Here is a 19,690-nt window from a genome sequence, read left to right on the forward strand (position 1 = left end):
GGACAGAGAAAGCGACTTTGTTTTATAAAATGTAGTGATGGAACTCCTATACGGCTCGCAGTTAGGGTGCGATATGGGGCAGAATTTCTTACTATCTTTAATCAAATTTTGTGTATGTGATGTGATGTCATATGATGTACGAAATATAGTTGGTCTTTTTCAAAGTTTTTTTGCTGAGTTCGTTTACAGCTCTTTCGAGGGATCCTTGTAGTTTACGCCGCGTGACGTATTAAATCCGCATTTTCGAAAGTCTATTTTTGCTTTATTCGCAAGTTTCCTTTGAAATTGTCCTCGAAGTAGTTTCTGGCTCATATAAACGGAACGCTTAATCTATCCATGTTAAAAAAAATTAGTTAGTCAACATCAGCTTCACTTAAAATCAAAAAATAAATAAAATTTTAACAAAAAGAAAAACCGACTTCAAACAAAACACTATTTTAAAACAAATGAATATGCACGAAAAAGTAATAAAAATAATTGCGTATTCAACATATTTTTTAGAGTCTTCCTAAGTTAAATGAAATGAAAAATATTAGACTACTTAAAAGTCGATTAACGATTATATCATGTAGTTATAATTATTGTTATATTTGGAGTCGGTGTCAGCCAATAAAACCCTACAGTATATCTATCAAAAAACAATACGAGAATACTTTAACAAATATGTTTTTTACAAATTACCTTTTACACAATAATATACTGGGTCAATCAAGGGGCTCGTATCGCTTCTTTCTTTTGATTGTTGGGGCAAGGGCACCGTGGCTGACACCGGCTCCAAATATACCAATAACTATAACTACATGATATAATCGTTAATCGACTTTTAAGTAGTCTAATATTTTTCATTTCATTTAACTTAGGAAGACTCTAAAAAATATGTTGAATACGCAATTATTTTTATTACTTTTTCGTGCATATTCATTTGTTTTAAAATAGTGTTTTGTTTGAAGTCGGTTTTTCTTTTTGTTAAAATTTTATTTATTTTATATTTTTTCGAGTTCTAAACATTCCCCTATTTTTCCAATTACATTTACCTAACCTAGTCATCTAGAAAGGATCACCTCGAAATTAATGTCACTTGTCAGATAGGCCAGTTTGACTGCCAAAGCTAGGTGCGATACGTGTAAGGTCATCTTGCCTCTCTGAATGAAAAATTGTCTCATGTATCCATCAATCCACTTTCAAACATGGTTACATAAGCTCTACACCATATACTCAATAGGAGGACGAGACCCATGAGTAAAACGATTACAGGCTGTTACTTTTAACCATAAAAAAAATATTAAATGCACATATTTTTATAATAAGTATCCATTTTCAATATTTTGATAAGGATAAAAAATCATGCACATATAAAACTAATCAAATTTCTGCCTTCGTATCAGTAAACATGGTTACATAAGCTCTACACCATATACTCAATAGGAGGACGAGACCCATGAGTAAAACGATTAGAGGCTGTTACTTTTAACCATAAAAAAAAATATTAAATGCACATATTTTTATAATAAGTATCTATTTTCAATATTTGGATAAGGAAATCATACACATATAAAACTAATCAGCTTTCTGCCTTCGTATCAGGTTTAAAGGCAGGCCGCCAATGATCGTCTCGACCAAAATAGATTTGGGATCGATAAGAGGCTTGCGTACTGAGTTCGGCGACGGCGCTACCGTGAACTTGTTCAGGATTGTTGCTATTCCCGCCATTGACTGCATGAGGCCCATGCGCTCGCCTATAAAGAAAAAAAAAGATAAAACCAGTTTATAATATTCAGCAAATTCTGTCAATCGTAGATGCGGGGTGAAATAGGAGAAAGTAAAAATTGTCCCCTAAAATTCAGTTACAATCTTTAGGGAACGAATTATTTCCCAATAGCACTAAACAGAGTGCTATAGTTGTGTAGCTATTGTGGAGGGCACAACGTGTTATGGGGGGCTGTAACGTCTTGTCCTCCCCCTATTTCATAGGTGTTATCTGTACTTCTATACGAGTATACTATACATATATAAATAGATTTTGGAAAACGCTTCTAGGTAGGAATTCCATAACATCGAGATTATCGTGGTTATACATCACGATCAGTATAAAAGTAAATGATTTAGATATACATATGTCATGATAGTCAGCCTCTATTCAATCAAAAAGTAAAGAATTTCATTTGTGCTCAATTTTAATTTTAATCGTTCAACGGTTTGGTTGTCATGTGTTAGGCATTCAACATATTTTTAAGAGTCCTTCTAAGTAAAATGCAATGCACATACATAATGCAAATTTAAAACTTAAATCGTTTTCATAGGGATACCATCATCAGAACTGGACTAATTTGAAATGGGACCACATGGGAAACACTAGGTTTCAAACATAAAAAAAAAATTCAAAATCGATCCACCCAGTGAAAAGTTATGAGGTAACAAACATAAAAAAGAATTTTCAACGAATTCACGAATTGATAACCTCCTCCTTTTTGAAGTCGGTTGAAAGTAAACAATTCTTACAAAGATAAAAATCAAACTTATCTTAACAACATGATTTCCAATATCGCAAGTTGGAAATTACTAGAAGAAAGACTAGAAAAAAACACTAGAAGTCACCCGCGGCCTGGCCTTACCCTGTGTCCTTTTTTTGGAGTTCAATTTTGCTTCCTACCAAATTTCATCAAATTCGGTTCAGCGGTTTGGTCTTGAAAGAGCGACAGACAGAAAGAGTTACTTACACATTTATAATATCAATACAGATTTCAGTAAAGCTGGTTTAAATTATATTTGTAAGAGATTGCCCATTAAAACTCTTGAAGTAAAAAATCAAGCAAACGTCTTACCTATACAAGCTCGGGGTCCCTCTCCGAAAGGCATAAACGTGCAAGGCTTTATTTTATGAATATTGTCCGGATGAAATCGTTCCGGAATAAACTTTTCTGGATCCTCAAAGTATTTCTCATCCGAGCAGAGGCCGTCAGTCGATATCACCACCATTGTGTCTTCATCCAGAATTACGTCTGATTCTGGTATTTTGTACTTCGACGAGGTTTTTCGCAAGAGAAAACCAGGCGAAGGTAACAGTCGCATGCTTTCTCTGAAAACAAAAAACAGTGTCAACAACAACAACAACAACAGCCTGTAAATTCCCACTAAAGGCCTCCTCTCCCTTTGAGGAGAAGGTTTGGAACATATTTCACCACGCAGTTCCAATGCGGGTTGGTGGAATGCACATGTGGCAGAATTTCTATGAAATTTTTCACATGCAGGTTTCCTCACGATGTTTTCCTTCACCGCTGAGCACGAGATGAATTATAAAGACAAATTAAGCACATGAAACAGCGGTGCTTGCCTGGGTTTGAACCCGCAACCATCGGTTAAGATGCACGCGTTCTAACCACTGGGCCATCTCAGCTCAAAAAACAGTATGTTCGGAATCAATGTTACACTTTTTAATCACTAATATTGGACATCAATAGTAAGTATTGCCTAATTAGTGTAGTGGTTTCAAACCTCAGGTCAGTTTAAAAGGATTTTTACTTGGTGGTAGGCTTTTGTGCAAGCCCGCCTGGGTACGTACAACCCACTCATCAGATATTCTACCGCTAAATAACAGTACGCAGTATTGTTGTGTTCCGGTTTGAAGGGTGAGTGAGCCTGTGTAACTACAGACACAAGGGACATAGTACCTTAGTTCCCAAGGTTAGTGGCGCATTGACGATGTACGGAATAGGTAAAATTTCTTACAGCGTCATTGTCTATAGGTGATGGTGACCACTTACCATCAGGTGGCCTATATGCCCAAAAAAATGTATTTCCCCTGGACTCAAACTATCTATACCAAATATCTTGATTTCACATTTATAATACTCCGTATATAAATACGTACTCAAATATCAAATCAAAATATGCTTTTTAATAAGTAAATCCACGATATTTAACAAAACTATATTATTATTTTTTTTAATTGATGATAGTTTTTTATTAAATTGAACGGGAGATTATTAAAATTAAATCTCTAATTTATACACTTTAATTATTATTATTATGTATTTAAAGTTGATATTACCACTAAAGATCTTTTTTGTTAATTTCTGTTATTATTATTATTTGTATTATATGCAAGTATGTAATAAATAAAGCTATATTATTATTATTTATTATATTAAGTTAAGCTACCACCGGTTCGGAATATAGTATTATATATAATTTAATCGAGAAAACTCAGTGTGTAGTTATTTTTATTCAACATTTTTATTACAATGTTAATTAAATACAACTATGTATAATATATCATGCATCCAACAAGTATTATCTCCACGCTTATTTATCATCCCTATAATATTGTGTTGAATATGCTTTATTTATAAACATTAATAGCAAATAATTTGAATTTATAATCGGCAAAGTCAAAAATCGTTTAATAAAAAAAAGTTATATACGAACATAATATATCTTTATCATATATACAGAACTATTAAGGAATTCCTCCAGTTTTAAAGACGATTAATAAAAATGATTTTGTCACAAAATATACAGTTAAACACTTACTTAAGAGCCATCGCCAGATATTTCATGTCGTGTACTGCATCAAAGCAGAGTTTCCCATCATAGTTCTTCAGTACATCATCAACTTCCTTCTGGCAGCGTTCCTGAATTTCTGGATGATAAGCCAGCGTGTGTAGTAAGTAACTACTGGCTGACGAAGAAGTTTCAAATCCGGCAGCGAAGAAAACGAATATTTGAGCACAAAGAAGTTTATCATCAAGTTCTAGTTCAACTATCTGCGGTGTTCCATCAGGGTTGTACTTCTCCACAGACTCCCCGATAACTTTATTCTGCTGCCTCAACTCCAGCATCATATCCATAAAATCGTTCCTACCCGATGGCTTGTAATTTCTCTGTTCCATGATTTGTCCCAAAATTGAAAAGGCTTTCGTTTCGATTTCCGGTGCGAAGAAGTGTAGATCCTTAAATGTTTCCGGTGCTGATCTCTTTAACAATGATACGATATGGTCTCGTATCGTGACTGAGAAGAGACGCTTACCGAGCTTGCGGAAATCTGAGTTCTCGTTATCCAAAGCAGCTGAATCGACGCCGAAGCCACAAGCTCCAACGAAGTCTGTCGTGTATTTAGCCATCAGTTCCCTCATATCAACTTCTTTACCGGTTTCACAAAAGGTATCAGCTATTTTCTCCAGTTTTTTAGTTCTCTCAATAATCAACGGGAACATTGCTTTGAGCTTACTTGTGGTGAAGGACGGTGTCAACTTCTTCCTCATCAATTTCCAAACATCACCATCAGCTGTGAAAAGATTCTTCATAAGTGGTTCAACTGCTGCCCTGTGAGGATTGAGCCCTCTGTAGTGAATATAACGAAAGTCGGTAATGAGCATGTGTTTAATCAGCTCTGGGTCACGTACCAGTATGGAAGGGTTGTTGCCTTCGAAGAAACCGACGAATCTTTCATTTGGGAATGCTCGATAAAACGCTGAAAATCTCTGAGACACGCTTACCCCGTCTATAAATTGTTTTAAATTACTTCCGACTAATATAAGCGGTTTCTCGTACGGAACACCCCTTTTCTCCCAGTATTTGAAGTTCCGTGTGCCATAGAAGTAGAAGGCGATACAAAAAACAACTACCAAAATTAAAAACATTATTAATTAATTAATATTCACTAATTTTTTTAACGTATTCTTTTTCTTTAATCCGATTTATAACTGACGAATAAGTGTTATTCATTCGACCTTTGACAATTTTTTTTATCATTTGTTATTCATAAAATAAAATATATTTATATACAAATTATATCCTGCGGTATGTTTGTTTGTCACGCTTTGAAGAACACTTTCTCAGATTGCAGTAAGGGCTAACTAAGAGCTGATCCAATAATATATTGATTTTGATATTTGTATTTCTATCATGACAAATATCAAATCACCAACGTAAAACTGCAGCTTCTCGATCGCAAAGATACAAGGAGTATTCTATACTATATATAATATTATAAATGTGAAAGTAACTCTGTCTGTCTGTCGCACTTTCACGACGAAACCGCGGATCCGAATTTGATGAAATTTGGTATGAAGCAAACTTCAACTCCAAGAAAGGACATTATAAAGGCTATTTTTGCCTGACACCTGACCAACACCTTAAAACGCAAGCAAAGCCACGGGCGACTACTAGTTTGTTATATCCCGTTCTCACATATCGATGACTTCATCGACCGAAATTCATTATTAAATTTAGTGAGATTGTTTTTGATAATATTTTATAATCTTCTATTCACCAATATTGAAAAACTTTTCAATTTTTTGAAGATTTCATTTTGGGGCGTTCGAGCTCCAAAAATACAACAACTTTTTTTTTTAAAGTTAGCATAACTAGATTAAAATTTTACATAATTTATAAAAGTAGTAAAAAAAGTAAAGTAACAGCCTGTACATTTCCCACTGAGATAAGGCCTCCTCTTCCATTAAGGAGAGAGTTTGGAACATAACTTATACTTTATTTAAAAGGCAACCGTCTTCCGACCGAGGTTTCGCTCGCGTTTAGAGTGTTAAATGCGTTTAAGTGTAATAAGTGTCAGACAAAAGTAGCCCATGTCCTTCCTCAGAGTACAAGTTTACTTCACATAAAATTTCATCAAATTCGATCCATTGGTTTGGTCGTGAAAGAGCGTCAGACAGACAGAGTTATTTTCACATTTATAATATTTGTATGGTGCCAGTCTAACAATCACAAGGATCACATCACAGTTGAGCTGAGACAGCCCAGTGGTTAGAACGCGTGCATCTTAACCGATGATTGCGGGTTCAAACCCAGGCAAGCACCGCTGATTCATGTGCTTAATTTGTCTTTATAATTCATCTCGTGCTCAGCGGTGAAGAAAAACATCGTGAGGAAACCTGCATGTGACAAATTTCATAGAAATTCTGCCACATGTGTATTTCACCAACCCGCATTGGAACAGCGTGGTGGAATATGTTCCAAACCTTCTCCTCAAAGGGAGAGGAGGCCTTTAGCCCAGCAGTGGGAATTTACAGGCTGTTGTTGTTGTTTGTTGTTGTTACATCACAGTTACCAAAGCTGGTGGCGCATTGTGTTAAAAATGATTAAAATTTCCAACAGCGACAATGTCTATGGGCAATGATGATGCAATAACATATGCCTGAAGATGCCACAAAAAATATCATTGAAACACAGGGGAACCACGCTAGTAATACCAGCTTACAAATAGTGTCATATGTGTTACCTGATATACAGACTGTCTCCGAATCCAATCTTGAATTAGGGGCCAGACCTCTTTTATAATTACATAGTATGAAACAAAGTCGCTTACCGCTGTCTGTCCCTATATATGTATAGATCTTTGAAATTACGCCACGGATTTTGATGCGGTGTTTTTTTAATACACAGAATGATCCGATCGTGATTCGTAATTTAATTGGTGGTAGGGCTTTGTGCAAGCCCGTCTGGGTAGGTACCACCCACTCATCAGTTATTCTACCACCAAATAACAGTACTCAGTATTGTTGTGTTCCGGTTTGAAGGCTGAGTGAGCCAGTGTAACTACAGGCACAAGGGACATAACATCTTAGTTACCAAGGTTGGTGGCGCATGACGATGTAAGGAGTAGTTAATATTTCTTACAGCTTCATTGTCTATGGGTGATGGTGACCACTTACCATCAGGTGGTCCATATGCTCGTCCGCCAACCGATACCATAAAAAAAAACAAAAAAAAAGTGAAGTCGTAAATAAACAAAATCTATAGTATATTTAGTATCACCATTGCACCCATGCGAAGCCGGGGCTAGTCGTTAGTATATTAGTCATATCGTGATGACTGGTAACAAATGACAGTAAGTTTTAAAGTACGTTTGGGTTTCGTTGATTGTCTTGTTAATATTTTTGCTGATCGAATAAGGAAATTGAGAAATACAGATTCATATCAATAATGATTGTATTATTACTAAAAGTACTAAAAATATATGAATACAATAGAAAACAAACCGATAAGAATAAGTAAGACCCGCTCACGAATTGTTCCGCACCATTATTTAGTTTATTAGGTTTTTTTTTCGTATAGGAACAGCGTGGTGAAGATGTTCCAGACCTTCTCCTCAAAGGGAGAGGAGGCCTTAGCCAAGCAGTGGGAAATTTACAGGCTGTTGTTGTTGTATAGCGGCATAAAATATACATCATATAAAAATTTCAAGCGTCTAACAATCACAGTTACTGAGACACAGCCTCGTGGCAGACGAATGGATAGCGGAGACTAAATCATAAAGTTCGTTTTACCCTTTGGGTGTGGAACCCTAGAGAACCAAAGAACATGTTCTTATCTTCGGTAAGTGCATTAAATGATTACGGTACAAGTGCATTTCGGACGACCTCAATTCTAATTAAATATCTACGCGAGATAAGGCATTCCGATAATCACTCTGAACGACCAAACTGTAAGCAGGCAGTACCTGACATTAGTGTGGCTATGTCATTAATTGAGTAAAATCTATATTAAACAAGCTGTACCCGATACCTTGTACGCGTTTGAATTTAACAGAAAAAAATATTGTAGCCTAAGTTACTCCTATATATCAGTTATCTGCCATAGAAAGTCCCGTCAAAATCGGTCCAGTCGATTCAGAGATTAGCCGGAACAGACAGACAGAAAATTGTAAAAAATGTTCTTTTGGTATATGTACCGTGTATACATACATATGCATTGAGCAAAAAGGGGCTATTTTAATACAAACATACACTCCAATTTTATTATATGTATAGATAACAAATCACATAATACAACTTGTTGTTCAAACGATTAATTTCCCTCCTAATATAATTGTAATATCACAATAGAAATTTAAAAAAAAGAAAAAGTTTAAAAGCAACTAATCTTGTACTGTTATAGAATCTATAGTTCAGTTTCACAGTAACCAGTTATTATTTTGTTGCACTTCCAGTCTGCTAAACATATTTTTACAAATATACTCTCACTTATATATATTATATATATTAGCCATATTGTTACGCTACACAAAAAGTACATCTTGGAAGAGAAAACTATAATACTCTTTGAGCGATCTAGCGCTGAATGTTTTAATAGATGATTGAGATAGATTTTGTTCTTAATTAGATGACATTGAAGATTTATCGCTGCAGAGAAGTTTTGTTATAATTCTTCCCGGTATGTCAAGCAATTGTCTCCATAAATGCTTTTGTGTATCGTAGATTATATATCGTGATGGAATAATCTCCAAAACTTCTCCTCCAAGGACGAGGAGGATTAAGCCCAGTAGTGAGACTTGCTCCTGTTACTTTGATGCGATCCTTTATATAATCCTGTATAGTATTATCAGTCATATACCTTGTTAGTCTTTAGTGTATATGCTATGCCATTAATACTGATGTAAATAAATTGGTTATATACTTTGTTAGTCTTTAGTTTATATGCCATGCCATTTATACTGATATAAATCATTTGATTTAAAATATTTGATTGTTGATAGGAGCATCTAAATCGACCTATGCTTTCTCCAAAGTTATTCATGAATGTCATCTAATCGGTGAGTAATTAGTAATTTGATATCGTAATCTTAATTACTTTTTAAGATTGATACAAATATGCAACTATTGTTATGAGCTTACATGTGTTGTTATTTATTGTGACGCACACACCCCCGTTGTATGCTATTCTGGTATGTTAGAAGTCAAACAGTTAAACCCAAGGGGGGATATTAATCAATCCAGGCAGGATATATTACATACATATATAATTGTATCTGGAAGCACGGCAGTGCCCCAGCCAAGTCTTGAGCAAAACGGGCACCGCCGTACCATCTTTTCTCGAAGCGATTCACGGCTGTTTTGACAACACCACCACTCATAGAAGCCAAATCCTATTCAAATTATTATGTAGTTATAAATCAACATGTAGTAATTGTATCAATAGTTTTCTTGATATTATAGTGACTTTTTACGATGGAAAGACTGCATCGAGAGAGACTTGGCATTTTTTTACATTTAATGTTTTCGGTGGGATTTAATTAACATGAGTGTATTTTTAAATGTTGAAAAAGTGTATCTACTTTCTCTTGCCGGTTCTTCACAATTGAATTTACTTTCCGAACCGAACTGTATTAAGTGAAACTACAAACAGCTTTACTTAATACAGTTGTTAAATTATTCAAAAGTGCTTGTGGATTCAAGCCTACTTAAATGAAGTATATTTTGATTTTGATATTGGATGCAGCGAAGGCCTTTGATCGCTTATGGTACAAAGCACTGAAGGTCTTCCTATGTGCATCCTGAGAAATAATGCTATTTGATCAATACAAAGCTTATCAGCAAAACTGTGGAAAATAAAATTTTAACAAAAAGAAAAACCGACTTCAAACAGAACACTATTTTAAAACAAATGAATATGCACGAAAAAGTAATAAAAATAATTGCGTATTCAACATATTTTTTAGAGTCTTCCTAAGTTAAATGAAATGAAAAATATTAGACTACTTAAAAGTCGATTAACGATTATATCATGTAGTTATAGTTATTGGTATATTTGGAGCCGGTGTCAGCCACGGTGCCCTTGCCCCAACAATCAAAAGAAAGAAGCGATACGAGCCCCTTGATTGATCCAGTTATTATTGTGTAAAAGGTAATTTGTAAAAAACATATTTGTTAAAGTCTCGTATTGTTTTTTGATAGATATACTGTAGGGTTTTATTGGCTGACACCGACTCCAAATATAACAATAATTAGTAGTTAGAGTTCTATCACTACATAATATAAAACAAAGTCGCTTTCTCTGTCCCTATATCTTTAAATCTACGCAACGGATTTTGATGCGGTTTTTTTTAAAAGATAGTGTGATTCAAGGGAAAGGTTTGTGTATATAATACATGAACAATATAGTAAAGAAACTGATAATTTTAGAAGTTTGCGAAGTGATGTCGTATATAAACAAATTCTGTAGTATATTTAGTATCAGTATTGCACCCGTGCGAAGCCGGGGTGGGTAGCAAGTTGATTATAATATTCGACTATGATAATTAGATAAACATAACCACATTACGGAAGGTGACTCAAATATCCAAATAACCTATAAATAAAAGATTCGACCGAGTATCGCTAACGTGCTCCTCAGAATTGTTCCGTTCCCTTCCGTTCCGTCACTTTGTCATGGATCCTGTGCTCAGAACCTTACCAAACTTTCACCAAATTACCCTTGAAGTATATATTTCATAATAAAAAAAGAATTATCAAAATTGGATAAGGTGATTTTCAGTTATTCACCTATTTGTCGTGCATATACATAACGCAAATTTAAGACTTATGTCGTTTTCACATGGATACCATCATCGGAAAAAAAAATAAAAAAATGGGACCCCACGGGAAGCACTACCTTTCAAACAAAAAAAAAATTATCAAAATCGGTCCACCCAGTGAAAAGTTATGAGGTAACAAACATAAAAAAAAAAAAAATACAGACGAATTGATAACCTCCTCCTTTTGGAAGTCGGTTGAAAATAAGTCTATTTGACGAAAAAGTCACTCTGCGAGGAAACAATATTGGAAAATGTGTAAGGAAGCTTAATTCTTCTCATTTTATTTTCTGAAGATGAGTACACCTATGGGGTTATACCTAAATCTTCAGAACCTATTCTAACATTATCAATATATATCAGTTTCGCGAGTTTGTAATTTTAGGAAAAGTAATTGCACAGCAGCTAATTGAAAATAATCTTTGACTTACAGATAATATTTGCGAATCTTATCTATAAATATTTTATTAAAATATATATTAAAATAAGTATGTTTATTTTGTTTAAAAAATTGTTTCCTAGAATAATTTTATTATTAGTAATTTTATTATTATACAACTAATAATAAGTAACGAAAATACAACGAATACTAAGTTTAATAATTTGCAATCAATACATCGTTCTTTAATCGCCTTATCACCAGAATCAGTACTATCGTTATCATTTAATACATGCAGGTACATCTTTTTTAAATAATCCTCTTTTCTATTTAATTCTACCTGAATATTTCTAAGCAATATCCTGTATGTTTTTTTTTGGGTGGTAATTTCAGTTCCGTATCTTTATTAAAATTGAGTTCATTTAACCAAACTTCTTTGCATGGGTATGACCATACACAAAAATAATTAGGTTATGTCAGAAAAAATAAGGTTTTATTTCTTAAGAATAGTATCGGTAACAAAATTAAATTACTAATAAAAATTTTAACAAAAAGAAAAACTGACTTCAAACAAAACTTTATTTTAAAACAAATAAACATGCACTAAAAAGTAATAAAAATAATTGCATATTCAACATATTTTTAAGAGTCCTCCTAAGTAAAATGAAATGAAAAATATTAGACTGCTTAAAAGTCGATTTACGATTATATAACGTAGTTGTAGCTATTGTTAAATTTGGAGCCGGGGTCAAATTATCAAAATCGGTCCACCCAGTGAAAAATAACCTCCTCCTTTTTGAAGTCGGTTGGAAATAACGGTGCGAGGTATTGTTATATAAGCTGTTTACATTAAAAGGCGTTTTGTTACAGATCTTAGTTAAAATTTTGTATCTGTGCTCTATTCCAACTATATCAGGAGAAAATAACAAACAATATTTGATAGCAAATGGACGTGATATCATTGGTCGAGAAACCGCTTAATCTATGATAAACACTATAGTTTTGCATACAATCTTACGAGTTTATTGCGACCTCTGGTGTTCCACAGGGATCACACCTAGGCCCAATATAATTTATCATATTTATCAATGACATTGCACACTGTATCAAGAACAGCAAATGTTCTATCTTTGCTGACGATTTAAAAATTTACCGCTCTATAACATCCATGAATGATTGCAAATTGCTCCAAGACGATCTAAACTCTATACAAAAATGGTGCGATTTGAATGAAATGGAACTAAATGTCGATAAGTGCCAGTTTATTAAGTTTACGCGAAACAAAAACATATTAAGACATCATTATAGTTTACAGGGCAAACCGCTCGGAGAAGTTTCGGTGGTTCATGATTTAGGTGTCATGATCGATGCCAAAATTAAATTTAACACCCACATTACTCATATTGCCACAAAGGCCTGGAAAAACTTCGGTTTTGTCAGACGTAACTGCAATGGTTTTAAGAGACCGGCTACTATCATAACTTTGTACAAATCGTTTATACGTAGCGCTTTAGAATATGCGGTTGTAGTATGGAATCCACATTATAAACTTTACATTGAAAGGTTAGAACGCATACAACACAACAGCAGCCTGTAAATTCCCACTGCTGGGCTAAAGGCCTCCTCTCCCTTTGAGGAGAAGGTTTGGAACATTTTCCACCACGCTGTTCCAATGCGGGTTGGTGGAATGCACATGTGGCAGAATTTCTATGAAATTTGTCACATGCAGGTTTTCTCACGATGTTTTCCTTCACCGCTGAGCACGAGATGAATTATAAAGACAAATTAAGCACATGAATCAGCGATGCTTGCCTGGGTTTGAACCCGCAATCATCGGTTGAGATGCACGCGTTCTAACCACTGGGCCATCTCGACTCGAAAACACAAATTTACTAAATTACTGGCTAGTAGAAGTAACAGTTGCCCTTATAGGGCCGACTATGAATCACGTTTAAAATATTTTGGACTGTGCACTCTAGAACGCCGCGAAAATGCCTCTCTAATTACTCTCTATAAACTATTAACCACTTGGATGCAACAGATCTACTACAAGATATTAACATAGCAGTGCCACGCAGTGCATACTGCACCTAGGCAACCTCTAAAAAAGTTTTTCTCCTCTCGAATTTCCAAAACAAATATAGGTAAATACTCTCCACTCAACCACCTCATAAACTTATATAATAATGTTAACAGTGATGGCATTGACATTTTTCACGACTCACTACCTATATTTCGCAAAAAATTAATGCTGGGAGCGTTATTGTGATTGTGATATCTTTATTGTTGTTGTTTTAAAATTGTTATATTTTGCTTTTGCAATTTTGTAATATATTTTTTTACCAATTGTTTAAATGTTAAATAATTAATAAGCGCGTTATTATTGCAGTCTGTAGTATTTATTGAATAGAGTATAGTTAAAAAGTTGTTATTCGAGGCTAACGTAACTATTAATGCTGTATATTCCTATTAAGTGTTTGAAGTTGTATCTGTCATTTTTCTGTATTCTTGTTTTAAGTGTTATATTTCAAATACTGTGGTGTATCGATTAAATAAATAAAAAAATAAATAAATAAATAAAATTACGTCTTAAACATCGATGAAACTGATAAAAATGTTGTAAGTAAAATTAAATTATATATAAAAAAAATTAAATGGTTAAGTGCAATAATGTTGTATTATGAATAGAGTTATAAAAGTAAAAAAGTAAAGTCACAGCCTGTAAATTTCCCACTGCTGGGATAAGGCCTCCTCTTCCATTAAGAAGAGGGTTTGGAACATATTGGCACTCCAGCAACTGTCATGCATGTCAGCGTGATTGATGCGGGTTGGTGGAATGCACATGTGGCAGAATTTCGATGAAATTAGGCACATGCAGGTTTCCTCACGATTTTCTCCTTCACCGCCGAGCACGAGATGATTTATAAACACAAATTAAGCACATATATATAGTGGTACTTGCTTGGGTTTGAACCCGCAATCATCGGTTAAGATGCACGTTTTCTAACCAATGGGCCATCTCGGCTCTATATAATAAAGATATATTAATCATAAATTCTTAGTAGGTAGTGCGCGATATAACTGAGTTATTAACGAATCACATGAAATACGTTAATCTGTCGTTTGCTATCTGTATTCCTAATTCGTAAATTTTTGTTTGATGTCCGTCAAATTAATTAATGTATTTACACAGTATGAGTCATGACACTTTCTTTTTTTGGTCGAAAGTGCCTCGTTTTTAAAATTAAATTATAAACATAAATCAAATTTAATTCTTCTCAACAACAAGACAATGGTTTTGAGAAAGATTACAACAACGTAAAACGAACCTGTACGGCCTTATATAAGTCGATTAAAAAAATGTTTATGAACGATTTTTTTGGAAATAACGTCATAAAATGAGTTCTTTACTATGTATAAGTTCTTAACTATGTACAGTTTGTTACTATATACGTTTGAGGCTCACTAAGTGATCTTAATAACATTAACATACATTTTTAATGTTGTCTTAAGGGGACTACATGAGCTAAATGCAAGTTTTAAAATGCCAAAAAGTATATAATCCAATGCAATAAACCAAATGAAAAAAATATATGTTAATATTCAGGATAGATGCTAGTTATTAATTGTGTTGAAAACATGATGTAATTAATTTGGTACGATAGAAAAAAATCGCAAAGTTAACTCTAAAAAAGTCTTTTTTTGTTTTTTAACTACACTTATATACCTTCAATAATTTTGGTCTTTTGTCAGATTATTCTACAAACAATATACTAAAAATTTATTATCTTAATTATTTAGTAAAATCAATAGATTTTTTTTAAATCAGATTTTCTTATTTTCGACCAAAATGCGTAAGCATGTGTGCGTGAGCGCCTCGTACAGACACTGCCGGCCGAGGCCTGTTGCTATACAGACGTGTCGCTCTTTTCACCGCATCGTTGCGAATAAAATCTCGTAGATTTTATTTTTGTGTAATTTTAATTGTAAATTAATTGTCGAATATTATTCTATTATGTAAATAAATATATTAAGTTAAAATAGTCTAGTTGTAGTTAGCCATTTATTTTTTTGTTAAGTTATTTTTTATAAAGTTTAATTTTGTAAACATGGGAAATAAAGTACAATCTGTGAAGAAAACTAAAAAACGTTCATATAAATTAAAAAGCCGAACATATGAAAGATAATATGAAAAGGTAAGAGTATTTAATTAGTAAACATATATATATTATAAATAATGATTATTGGAAACATTTATTAAAAACAATGCAATTAGTTCGCATAGAATCAAATTTTTCGACAGATTTCTTACAATCACCATGGAGTATTTGGTCAATGCAAGCAGGTCCAAGAAGAATGTGCGGGTTCGATCCCCCCGCACTCTGTACTAAAATTTTATTATTTTTAAAGGACTATATTTAAAAATATATATATATTTTATAATTATTAAAATTTAATTCCTAACAACTATGCATTTATTTTTTCAGAATTAAGAAAATCGAAAAAAAATAACACGGAAGCTATTTCTATTACGTTAGAGTTTAATTTTATCAATTTTGTTTATAATAGGAAATATAGTTATGTATGAATGAAATTTAATAATAAAAAAAATAAATAAATACAAATTAGCACATCACATGAATATTTAGTGGTGCTTGCCTGGGTTTGAACCCGCAATAAGATGCGCGCGTTCTACCCACTGGGCCATCTTGAAATATGTAATTGTTGTGAACCAAAGAACTAAAATATTTAGAAGTGTCATATACGTAATTCATTATTTTTTAAAGATTGGAAATAGTATCAATTGAAAAATTTTAGCTCGTAGCTTCAGTGAAAGTGGGTGAAATATTGATTTTAATAACGAACGACGACGAACGAATAATTAAAAAAAAATATTTTAATAAAAAAATTGAAACGAAATTTATTTGTTTTTTTGTTAAACCAAAAATAAATAAAAATATTTGAATTTAATTGAATCAGTTTTATTTCAAATATCAGTCAAAAACAATACAAATAATTCTAATATCCAAACTATTTTTATGAGATTTATGACTAAACCTACTGTGATTGACCGAGTTAACCAATAATTCTACTAAACCGACTTGACCATATTATTTTTATAGTAACTTTTTGATGCTGACTTTTTTAACTTAATTTTTTTTCTTTGTGTACCGATATTAGTAAAACGAACAAACTTTTAAACGCTTAAACGCTTTTTGTCAGTGTACAAATTACGAACAGTTCCAATTTTATTTAATAAATCGCTTAACAAACTTACAAAATTTAAAAATAGGTACGATTTAATATTTAGTATTACAACTAATTGAATTGATACAGTAAAAATTAAAGAAAAAAATGTTTAAATTAACTATTTTTTGTACATAAAATAATAATAATTTAAGTTTAATTAATTCAGTTTAATTTTATCATAATTTTTTAAATGACACAAAGAAATTAAAATAATTCTGTTGTCCTGTCTATTTTTATGAAATCTATGATTGATAGAATTGATAGAATTGACTTCGCTTCGCTTTCGCTCGGCGCGGCGCGCGGCGGTTCGGCGCCATCTGTTGGAATATTCAGGCGTAACCTCGCCGCCTCGCTAAGCTTAGTGCGCGCGGGGACATGCCGTTTTTGTCGTTAGTGTAAGTGTGTGCGCGTGATTCTCAAGGGCAATTAGCTCCTGTAGTCCCCTTAAATTTTCGCGATTATTACACATTTAAATAAAACTAATTATAACGGATGAATCGCGTATATTAATGTCACGGGTAGTCTACCCGTGACCACGAACACTGCAAAGTGCTCGAAACGTCGGGATGTTTAAAAATCATTAATATACGCGATTCATCCCTTATAATTAGTTTTATTTAAATACATTTTTAATTTTCTTTTATATCTTTTCCGTGAATGCCTCGCAAGAAACAATACGAAGGCTTTTTAATTATAATTATATACAAGTACAGTCGCAATTTTTCATACGATTTCAGAAATAGAACGATTTGCCAATCTTCTCTTCATTTTTATTATTTGTTTTATTTACTTATTCAGATCAAACGTGGTTAGAATACTTTTTTATTTAATTTAGCTATCCAAAGCAAAGGCGCCTTTTAAAAGGCGTAAATTTTAAGGCTTTCAAATATTGACCCTTCGTCTAGTTTAGCAGCGGGGTGCGGACAACATGAGCAAGGCAGGGTCCCATCTGCCCAACAGAACCACTCGTCTTGCACGGTAATGAAAATGCATGGTCATATCATTGCCGATTAACTCCGTTTATAGTAATAGACTATCATATATCAATATCAATTTCATTGAGTCTAATCTTAAATTTATTATCTTTAGGACAGTTTTCCCTATCACGGAGCGTTCAGGGAATTGTCCCCAGCAGCCACGCCGAACGTTACATTCATGAATGTTCTCTTTACAGTTGGCAGCTTATAAGAATATAATACTTGTTGTTAACGTAAATAATAACTTAAATGTGTAAGACCCATTTGAATGTAATTCTTGATATTTAATATTATATAAATTATTTTTATCTGTATAAGAGACGAGTATTTTTTTCTAATCTGTCAACATGGACATTGACATCTGTCAATAGTCAATGGCGGGAAAATTGACTTCGAATGCATTTTTCATTTCATATCGAGATATTATTATAAATATTATAAAATTAAGTAAGAAAACCTAAACTAAACTAAACTAAACGTCGTTTTATTTCTGTTTTACGACATCTTTCATCATTTATTAATTATTTACTGTTCTACATACAACAACAACAGCCTGTAAATTCCCACTGCTGGGCTAAAGGCCTCCTCTCCCTTTGAGGAGAAGGTTTGGAACATATTCCACCACGCTGTTCCGATGCGGGTTGGTGGAATGCACACGTGGCAGAATTTCTATGAAATTTGTCACATGCAGGTTTCCTCACGATGTTTTCCTTCACCGCACGAGGTGAATTATAAAGACAAAATTAAGCACATGAAACAGCGGTGCTTGCCTGGGTTTGAACCCGCAATCATCGGCTAAGATGCACGCGTTCTAACCACTGGGCCATCTCGACTCTTCTACATACTTAATACATTATTATATATTATATTTGATATATATTAATCAGTTTCAAACCACTTTAAATATACAGATTTCATACTATTGAAACATATTTTGGTTCGGTTGGTCAATGTTTAAAATAATACTATTTTTAAGGTGCCTGAGTTCCAAAACGAGAGCGCAAGGAACTTTCTTTTAAGGATTTGGAGTCTATTTTCACATTACTCCATCACAGGTTGATGATCACAGTGATTAGTGGTTATAGACTTTCATTCACATTATAATAGTTAGGGAGGCGAATAGGGGAATTTTCGGCAATACTGGTATGAGCATGTAATGCGGAGAAATGAGGAACATATTGTCAGTAAGGCCTTGAGCATGGATGTGGATGGATATAGAGGTAGAGGACCAAGAAAACGATGGATGGATTGTGTGAAAAACGATATGGTTAGAAAGAATGTTACTTGTGAGATGACGTCTGACAGAGAAGTATGGAAGGAGAAGACATGCTGCGCCGACCCCGAATAAAATTGGGAAAAGAGCAGGAGGATGATGATGATGATGATGATGACTCGAGCGTGGCAGTTTAAGATATGAGAGATACCTTAGATCTAATAGAACAACCTTGTAAAGTATTTAGCGCTATATGTAATGACGCACGCCTAGGATAGACGATCAGATTAGTAAAATAAAATCGATAGTTTGAAATACTCGAGCGCGTCAAATTAAGAGATTGGGGGTTGATTTTAGTGTTTAAAGACAAAATTTAACTAATCTGACGATAAGTCCTTGACGCCGCCGAGTTATAGGGTCGTGAACAAAACGTTAATCGGGCATTCTCGAGCGCGATTTTTTATTTTGAAGAATATAATCTAAAACTTACTAAAAATACAAAATATGCCGGTTTCCGCATGATCGGAAGTGTGGACGAGCCATTTCGTCTTCCTAAGAACGCG

General features: G+C 33.6%; 1 protein-coding gene across 1 annotated transcript; it reads right to left on the minus strand.

The window, feature by feature from the left end:
• Positions 1-1,514: 1,514 nt before the first annotated feature.
• Positions 1,515-5,676, minus strand: LOC124541231 (cytochrome P450 6B6-like). The gene is made up of 3 exons (XM_047119110.1): positions 4,531-5,676; positions 2,823-3,076; positions 1,515-1,736 (listed from the first exon to the last, which is right to left on the minus strand). The coding sequence occupies exons 1-3, from the start codon at positions 5,637-5,639 to the stop codon at positions 1,558-1,560; spliced, it is 1,542 nt and encodes a 513-aa protein (XP_046975066.1). The 5' UTR covers positions 5,640-5,676; the 3' UTR covers positions 1,515-1,557.
• Positions 5,677-19,690: the final 14,014 nt, after the last annotated feature.

Source organism: Vanessa cardui, chromosome 27 (assembly GCF_905220365.1).
Source record: "Vanessa cardui chromosome 27, ilVanCard2.1, whole genome shotgun sequence".
Classification (NCBI taxonomy): Eukaryota; Metazoa; Arthropoda; class Insecta; order Lepidoptera; family Nymphalidae; genus Vanessa; species Vanessa cardui.

Coding starts and splice junctions, on each gene's coding strand:
- LOC124541231 (XM_047119110.1), bottom strand. CDS start 5,639: ATGTTTTTAATTTTGGTAGTTGTTTTTTGTATCGCCTTCTACTTCTAT. Junction 3,077..4,530: donor TATCTGGCGATGGCTCTTAA/GTAAGTGTTTAA, acceptor TTTTGTTTTCAG/AGAAAGCATGCGACTGTTAC. Junction 1,737..2,822: donor GGGACCCCGAGCTTGTATAG/GTAAGACGTTTG, acceptor TTTTCTTTATAG/GCGAGCGCATGGGCCTCATG.